At 39.8% G+C, this 8,921-nt stretch overlaps 1 protein-coding gene across 2 annotated transcripts; it reads left to right on the top strand.

The window, feature by feature from the left end:
• Nucleotides 1–440: 440 nt before the first annotated feature.
• LOC6638033 lies at nt 441–2,745 on the top strand. Of its 2 annotated transcripts, none has more exons than XM_002061149.4 (3): nt 441–670; nt 730–1,659; nt 1,724–2,745. In XM_002061149.4, the coding sequence occupies exons 1-3, from the start codon at nt 515–517 to the stop codon at nt 2,180–2,182; spliced, it is 1,545 nt and encodes a 514-aa protein (XP_002061185.4). In that variant the 5' UTR covers nt 441–514; the 3' UTR covers nt 2,183–2,745. The 2 variants fall into 2 exon arrangements, with proteins under 2 accessions (XP_002061185.4, XP_023031438.2); XM_023175670.2 differs by having other exon boundaries at nt 727–1,659.
• The last annotated feature ends 6,176 nt before the right edge of the window (nt 2,746–8,921 follow it).

The following is an 8,921-nucleotide window of genomic DNA, read 5'->3' as shown; positions in this document are numbered from 1 at the left end:
TGTGTTGAGTTTCTGTTGTGTTGTGCTGACATTAATGCATTTCTCTCGACTATAGCGCTGCATTTATGTATCTAGTACATACATATATACATGGGTAATATTCGACATGTAACATTTTGCAGAATACAACCAGTTTTCAGGTGACGACAACAAGGATTAAGATTAAAAATTCGGTTTCATCATTTCAATGGTATTATCTTTGCCATTTCCAAGCATTCATTGTACATACATGTCTACATATACGTTAAGTAATGGGTAATCCAAGGATATTTAGTACAAGTTGGCTGTCAATAGGAAATTTATTATTTAAGTGAGGCAAAAATTCAAATTGTCACTTAAGCCGTTAATGTCAAGTGTTGCCACTCCTTTCTCGGTAAGACAACAATAAGTTGCCAGATCGATTAATTTCTCATTTTCCAACACTAATTGGCAGCGCCATAGATCCGGCAATATTTTTTTGGCACAAAGCATCATAGGCCATAGCTTTAAATTATTTCTTCAATTTCAGTCAATCATGGCCACAATCAAAAGAAGTCAGGATTTTGGATCGTCCCCATTTCAGTGCTGGGTTTGTATGGAACAATATTTGAAGGAGGCGACAGGATCCAATCAAAATGTAACCAAAGTCCAAAATTCCAACAAGAACTATCAGCTGATTCTTCCATCAACTGTAAGACTTCTCGTAAATCTAGTAATGAAGGGACTAAACAGTTGTCCATTTCATAGCAGATGTCTTTAGGCACCATTTTCGAGAAAGAGGACGACGAAAAGGAGGTCAACATGGCAAGGAACTCAAAAACTCCCAGCATCGTGTGCCGTCGTTGCAAAATGCAGCGCTATTGCAGCCGCAATCACATGACTAAAGATCTCTGTCAGCATCGCGCAATTTGTGTGGTACTGACGGATCTGCAGAAGAGGCACCAGCTGGGACATCCATTTCTACTCACAAGCCCGAAAGCTATCTCTTCGATTACACAGCTACAGCGGACCATTTCGCAGTTGAAATTTTCTGCGCGCATCAAGCTAAGACGTCCACTCACCTGGCGTGAGCACGAGCTGATTGGCTATCCATCCTATTGTCAGGTCTGCTTTCGACTGGACAAACTCCACACCTGCGGTGAATGTGGGGCAGTGGCTTATTGCTCGGAGCATCATCGTCAGTCGGATGTAAGCAAACACACGCCGGAAGTGTGCCGTACATTGGCGCTGCTCTGTAGTCCCTACCGCCAGCTGGGAGATGCAAATAAAGGAATTATTGACATCCCCATTAAAGTAGAAGCGGATCAACTGCAGTTGTGCCTAGAGCAGAGCCATTTAATTGAGGCTTTTGCCAAAGTCACTGGACTTGTAGTAGACGACAAGCCTTGGAGCACTATTCAGGACTTTGAGCGCTTTGACTCCTGCTCTTCATTCAGTGGCATGGCCAGCATTTGCCTAGCCCTCAAGCATATCTCATTCGTTGCCCAACCGCAGGATATATGCACTGTCTATGTTGTGGGTGCTAGTGATGGGCAGATTCTCAGATACTTTCAGTTAATGCATCTGAAATTCTTCTTTCTACTGCATAAGGATGTATCCCAATTAGATTTGTGTTTCATTGGATGTCAACAAAAGATGGTTAAAGACAAAACCCGGGAGACAATAAGCTTTGATTTTCAGGTGAGCCACTTTGGTCTAAGACTAAGAAGTCGTTTCAATCTCATTTTGTTCTTTTCTTTTGTAGGGACACAAACGCACTATTACAATACACTTTTATCCCATGACATTTGAAGACTTCACGCACATGGAAAAAGTGGACCCGGTTTTAATTGTGATGTTTGATATCGATTTTGGCGACCTTTATGCAATCAAGGATCGAATTGTCGAAAAGTTTCTTCCAGAGCAAACTCTCGAAAGGGAGTCCCACGACTGGCGTAAATGTCTGACCGAGGTGCTTCACGTCTACGGAGTACCGATTTGCTTTACCTCGTCAACCAAAGCTTTAACAAAATCGAATTATACGTCCATCCTGCAGTTAGCCAATAAGCATAATATTAAGGTAAATTATTGCCATGGCGGAAATTTGTATGAAAATCCATATCGCGAGATATTACCAGAACGCAATCAATGTCCAATGGATTGCGAAACTATTATCTATGCCAACAACTACTTGGAGGTGATTTTCACTGGCCCCAAAAACTAAAACATTTTCATAATTTAAGGTTTTTTTTTTTTTTTTTTTGTCTCTATGTATTCTTTTTGTTTTTTGTGAGTAGCTCTTTCCGCTCATCAGATCTAGTCCTTGGGTAATTCTCTTGTTAGACTAAGTTAGCAAAACTATTACCAATATTAGTGGTATAGAACAATTTGTTTTTTTTTTTTTTAAATGTCATTTCGATGTCATTTGAACCACCCAATTAATAGAATTCTTAACGCCAACTACATCTAATTAAAGTATAAAATTACTTTATACTTTACATATTTCATATACTAAATGCCATTTCGATGTCATTTGAACTATTCAATTTATTCAATACTTGACCCCCTACTACATCTTAAGTATAAAGTTATACTATACTTTACAAATTTCACATTTGAAATTGTCAAATATAAGACCCGCGAAAGGTGGCAAATCAATATTTTTCTTTTATAACCATAAAGTTTTACCCACATTAAGCAAAGCCGGAGAGAGAAAAACTGAACATCCTTTGTACATTAATCATTTAATTGAAATGAAATAAACAATTGACCCCAGAAGAATATTAAGTTTGGCCTGTTGAAAAATTGTGAAAAGTCAAGTTGCTTGACTTTAGATTTATCATTATTATAAACTTTTGCAACTTTTAATTTAACTTAGAGAATAAGGTGAGTCTTAATCACTAGACACAAGAAACGGATCCAGATATAGATATTTCGCAATTTTAGTTGCCATACCACGCATCCATCTATCCATTTTTCTAAGACATGTGGTTTGTTTGTTTTTAACCATGCGTATAATGCGTTTCGACTTGGACAATTTGATCATGATGCAGCTTTGAGTTTTAAATTTGTTCTTTAATAAGAGAAACATCAAAATGGCAAGTAAGCCGAAATGAATTGACATAAGTGATTCCAGATGTCTTTTACTTCTGATGAACATTTCCTAGAATACTCATGGCTACTATCTATTAATCACTAATCAAAATTCTCATGGAGTCATGGAGTAAGTACAATGGCAAACTGTAAATCGATTGGCGATATCCTAGACCCACCCACTCTGCCGTACCACACCCACATACACTCACCACAAAGTAAATGCCCTGGGAAGCCATCAGTTTTAGCTTTTGACCAGATTTTCGTTGGATTTCGTGGGCGAATGTCAGCCCACAGGTGACGGTGACAATGTTGGTGAGGTCGAGGTTGAACTTTAGGTTGCCCACGGCCAAGTGAGTTAGATTGGTTGAATAACTGAGCATGCCTGGATCTCCATGTCGTTGTCGTTTTCGTTGCCGATTTCGATGTGAATGGGAATGTGGACGTTGTTGAACCGTCAAACGGCAGAAATCAAATCATTAATGCAGGCTTGGTAGTTATACACAAACAAATGGATAGGCAGACAGTTCAGTTCAGAACAAATGCCAATTGAGCTCATAAGCTGCAACACATCCCACAAAATGACGGATTACAAGTTCTATGCTTTGTCGTAGCATAGCTTAAGGGGGGCCGAAAGCATCTCAACAACACCACCCACAACGCCAACATGTTCCAATCTCCATCCACTTGACGGCGGCTTCAATCGAGGAAGTCGCAAGAGCAATAGAAACACCGCCACTTTAGTCCTTCGCATCCTCGCTCCAACCTCTTGTACCCTCTCTCACGTGCCAAAGGCGCCCGACTGTGGAAATTAATGAACGAATTTAGTTTAATCTTTCATTTAAATGAAATTAATCGCCGCAACTTTTTTGATAAATTGCGTTTTAGAAACTTGCGCGGAAATTAACTTTTTTTCTTTCACTCTTCGTTCTCTCTCTTTCTCTGTCTCTCCTTTCTTGTCTGTCTTTCATTCACCGTTGTTCTTGATAGATACAATCGATGAAGCGTCCATAAGTTGAGCACTATATGTCGAGAGCTTTGCTAGCTGATGATGAGATGAGATGAGATGAGACGATGACTTGGTTGCTCACCTGCCCCAATCCAATCCGTGCCTCTTATTATATCCTTGATGAAAAGAAAAAGAGAATTAAAGCTGCACAGGCACGCGTCAACAATTCGAAATGCAAAGCAGCGCCGACAAATAGTTTCGATTGCTATCCTTCTGTAGGATTAGACGAGGTGGGTTTTGGGTGGTTTAAGACAGCTACGTAACCGCCTTTTGCAACGCAGTTTCCTTAAAGGGGCATGTTTGTATGCATAGTAAGGTTCTCATACTCGCTCTTGTTAATAGAAAGTGGCACACTATGCTAAAAACCTTGAGCTGCGTGTCTTAGTCCACAGATCTAACCCGAATTAAATCGTGTAAAATGTTTAGCATCAAATGTAAATAAATTTGTAGGATAAGTAAAGATTACAACGGCGAGTATCTATCATCAGTAGATACTCGACGAAAGCCGGTTAAAAGATAATTTAAATTTGTACCATGTTTTTTGGACAACCTTTAACCACTGTGCTGGCTAACCGCATGTTTGCGATTGTCGTCGCAACCGCAGCGAATACCCAGCCGAGATTACGTCTCCATTTTTTGTTTTGCTCTTTATTTTTTTGCTTTGTGGAACGCCCAAAACGCGTCCTGGGTGCCTCTAGGAAATGGAGGGCGTTGGCGGCGGAAACGTGGGCGGAGAGAAACTACTTTGACAGCAGCGCGTCGACCTCGGCCTTTGCTTTTTCCCAGTTACCAGTTGCCCGTTGCCGTTACCATTTTCAGTTGCCATCTGTGCACCATGGTCGGGCGTGATGAGTTTTTATATAGCAGCAGAGGGTCTTCTATTTGTATCTTTAAGAATCAGCGCGAAATAGTGTAGTCGGGATACAAGAGGGACGAACGGACAAACGGACGAAAGAACGGAGTGATGGTCGTGTCTGGCCAGCTGTGGATGAATGGACGGCTAGAGTGAACCCAAGGCTGAAATGACCAAAATGCTTGCAGTTGTTTGTTTTTAACCTTCTCGAATTGCCGTTGCTTTTAATAAGGATAGCGAGAGGGTCAACTTGGACAAACTCAAATACGGCAATAATGATGATGATGATGATGCGGACGTGAATGAGGATGCGGATGCTACTGATGAGGATGATATATACATATTTGGTATTTGTTTATCAGCCGTATGAGTATGAGTGTGTTTCTTTTTATTTTTTGTTTTTCCTGTGTGTGCACATGTTTAAAAATTGTTCCTTCACCTGGTTTGGTTTTTGTGGCCTAAATCTGCCAGCTACCGTTGGCGTTGCCGTTGCTGTTGCCATTGCCGCACCTCACCTTGATTCGCGTCAGGCATGTCAGTGAAACGATAGCGACTCTCTTTGGCATTGAGTCATAATATACTCTACAAAATTCCATCCACACATACTTATTCACATATATGTAGGTATAAACATGCATCTGCATTTTAGAATCAACGAGGACAAATAGATAAGTTTTAAATAACATTTAAATGTTTTTTCCAAGAAAGAATGCAGAATTCAAGGAAGCGTTATATTATTATAAGATTTAGAAATATTCAGGAATTTTTAAGGCTTTTGGTTAGGGTTAAGGATATTTGGATACCTTTAAGACAGCCCTCTTCGTATAATATTTGTATCATAAACGTTTGTCGAATGCGCTATATTATCTTCCATTGCTATCTTTTTGAACAAGGTCGAATTGTAAATGGGATATTTTCTCTTTTCCGTCGGTTAAGCAGTGCAGAGTCTGTCTCCGACTCTCTCTCTCTCTATCTCTCTGTCTTGCTGCTTCCCTCTCTTGGCCATTCTCTCTTTGACTGCTTGATGTTCAAGGTTTCAATGAAAATAATGCGGAAAATTTGTTGGGCGTTAGGGGAAATTGAAGATGGAGATGGAGACGAAGTCATCGTAGCCTTTGTTAGAGTCAACATTTTCGCTTTAGCATTTTGACTTCATTTTGAACACAATCATAAAAATTTGCAGCCCTTTTCATGTTGCCATCAGCATTATTTCATATGCCTCTCTGCCTTAGTGCTTTTGGGTTCAGCATGGCATCTCATCGTAAGAACCCAACAGACCCACCCATTCACAATGATGGCCATGTTCAATTAAAGACTTGCTTTTGCGTTAAAATTATGTTATGCCAAGGCCAACATGACTTAGTATGACATGTAATGAAGTTATTTTGCAAACATTTACGGCACTTTAATCTCGTAAATGTCATGGGCATTCCAATGGCCCATATTAAAACACTTATTTTTGCAATATTTGGTTAATAACTTGCTTAGTCTCCTTTAAGTAGGTATGCTAATTCTGAACATATATTGTTTCGGAGTATCACGAAGCAATTTGCTAAATTTGCCAACAATAAAAATTTAAAATATAACTATTTTTTTGGGCTGTTTTGAGATGTTTTAAATTTACATAAATGGTATCAATTTACTAACCAAAGTAATATTAATTAACTTAACACTTTAAAATATATTTGTCATATATTACTAATCCGACAAATCTAATATTATTTATACCTTATGACTTTCTTGCTAAACTTTGAAAGCTAGAAAAAATAACAATTACCAAATCTATATAGCTACAGCTCATAACTTCATAAGTATGCTATAAAAAATGTATTTTATGATTGGCAAAACAAGCACAAGCTCTTTATGTTGTAAGTTACATAGTTCCTCACACAACACTAACTGATGGAGTGGGCAAAACATTTTGTTTGTATTGTTTGAACTGCCTTTTGTATGTAACGGCGATTGCAGAATTTATTGGAAGATTTTTTAATAATTCCTTTGGCCAAATCAATTGTCTGACCTAGGCATTGACTGCATGCAGTGGCTGCTGCTACCCGTTCAGCCAATTCACCTGGACAATGCCATGATAAATGCTGTCCGAACCGTTCACCTGTCTCCCATCGTCCCATCGGATGATATATAAGTGCGAACGTCTCACAATCAGTTTCAGGACCAGAATCAATTCTTTTGGCAACTGGTTACCCATGCACACTCCCACCATGGTGCTGTACATAATCACACTCTTACCCTTCATCTAGCGTAGGACCCGAAGAAGGCACAGCACCTGAACCAAATCGAGCATTTGGAGTAGAAAACAAAGCAGCGGTGGTGTTCAGTTGCAGCCAACAGCGCGGTATGTGGCATTGTTTTCTAAGAGCTGGTTGCGGATGCCATTGTTGGTGGAATTGGGAGCGGGCAGAGCGAGGGGGAAGAACTTGTTGCTGCCAAAACCATTGTTGCTTTTAAATCTTTTCAATTGTTCTGCTCTAGCGAATATCTGCGGTGGTGTCAGCTTTTTGGTTTTCACTCTAGAATCGACTCGCGTTCGATTACAGCCATGCAGCAGGCATTCCAGATGGAAGAAAGGCGACAAACATACATACATAGATCCAAAAAAGATATGGTAGATATGGAAGCAAGCCAATTTTTACCACTCTGCCTGCTGTCTTTACAGGTGCTTATTCTTTTGTGCCCTTGAAATGGCATCGGGTGTGTACTATAGCTTTAGCTATAGCTATAGGTAAGTACAAATATATGGTTGGTAATGGGTGGAGGCGTCATGACGATGATGACGGGCACATACATACATCCTCCAGTTGGTGGCAAACGGAGGATATTGCGGGCAGCTACATCGTTTTTGCTTCCACCTGACATGGCGCCAGCAACTTGTGTTCCACGCTCGCTTGCATTTTACAAAGAGAGAGCGACTAAGTGTGTGTGTGTGTGTGTGTGTGTGTGTGTGTGTGTGTGTGTGTGTGAGTGAGAGCCAATGGAGCACTTTTCCCACAAGCGTTTCAAGTCCTTCTTGTTTCAACATTGTTGGCCTTTTCATACCCCTTTATGCAAGACTTCGTTTACGGGTATATGAATTTCAACAAAAATTTATACATAAATGCTACCCGTCTCGTTCAATTAAATCTTGCCCTGCTGTTGATGGGTACCATCAGGTCGTTCCCTTCAGTTGGTTTATTGGCATTTATAGTGCTCTTATTGTTGTAGCTGCTGCTGCTGCATGTCCTTGTTCCTGCTTCCAGTTGCAGTTATTGGGTTTTTTAGCACTGTCTCTGGTTTACACCAGACACTCTCTTTCTCTTTCACTTACCTAACCCTCAGCGCTCACCTTTTCTCTTCTCTTTTTACTCGTTCCCTCCACCGACCATATTTTTCCTCAGCACTTTTTGAACGAAGCCAGGAAAGGTTTTAGGTTAGGTAATTGCACTTAATTACCGTAATTGAAAGAAAAGTGTTCCAAACTCCATGGAGAAAAAAAAGAAGCAAAACAATGACGAGAATAACAAGCAAAAAAAATCAAATAATGGTGGTAATTGGCTAGAAAGCAGATACAAACATACGATTTATGTTCTTCTAATAACTGAATATTTTCGCGTTATGTAACCGAAACCAGCAATAGAATGAAATTGAATGTAAGCGATTAACCGCTTAACGAGTCAGTTAGGCAAACTGTATGTCGTTTATTCATTTGTTTAACTTGAGATTGAAATTAACTTTAAAGCAGCAGGTGACTTCCTCATTCCTTCCTCATTCCTCATTGACTTCCTTAATTTTTTAATTTTACTAAGTAACTGCACAATTTGGTCATAATCGATGACTTGTTGTCATAGTGTAACCTGTGTTCGTGTCGTCCTTTAGACTCAAAAGTTTGCAGCAAATAAAAACGAAGGTGATCATTTTTGCGCCTCAAATCGATGCACATTTCAGTATTCACAATTGAAGGCACTACAAAATCGGAGAGCTTTCTGCCAGATAGACGCGTTACCGTTAAGAACT

The sequence above is a fragment of the Drosophila willistoni genome (genome assembly GCF_018902025.1).
Source record: "Drosophila willistoni isolate 14030-0811.24 chromosome XL unlocalized genomic scaffold, UCI_dwil_1.1 Seg141, whole genome shotgun sequence".
In the NCBI taxonomy this organism is placed as follows: Eukaryota; Metazoa; Arthropoda; class Insecta; order Diptera; family Drosophilidae; genus Drosophila; species Drosophila willistoni.
The sequence above is the reverse complement of the archived record's forward strand: the minus strand, read 5'-3'. Positions and strand labels throughout refer to the sequence as shown.

What these genes read in the sequence shown, in the direction of transcription:
- LOC6638033 (XM_023175670.2), top strand. Translation starts at nt 515, where the DNA reads ATGGCCACAATCAAAAGAAGTCAGGATTTTGGATCGTCCCCATTTCAG. An exon ending in AGCTGATTCTTCCATCAACT is followed by an intron (nt 671 to 726) that starts GTAAGACTTCTC and finishes TCCATTTCATAG; the next exon opens with CAGATGTCTTTAGGCACCAT. An exon ending in CAATAAGCTTTGATTTTCAG is followed by an intron (nt 1,660 to 1,723) that starts GTGAGCCACTTT and finishes TTTCTTTTGTAG; the next exon opens with GGACACAAACGCACTATTAC.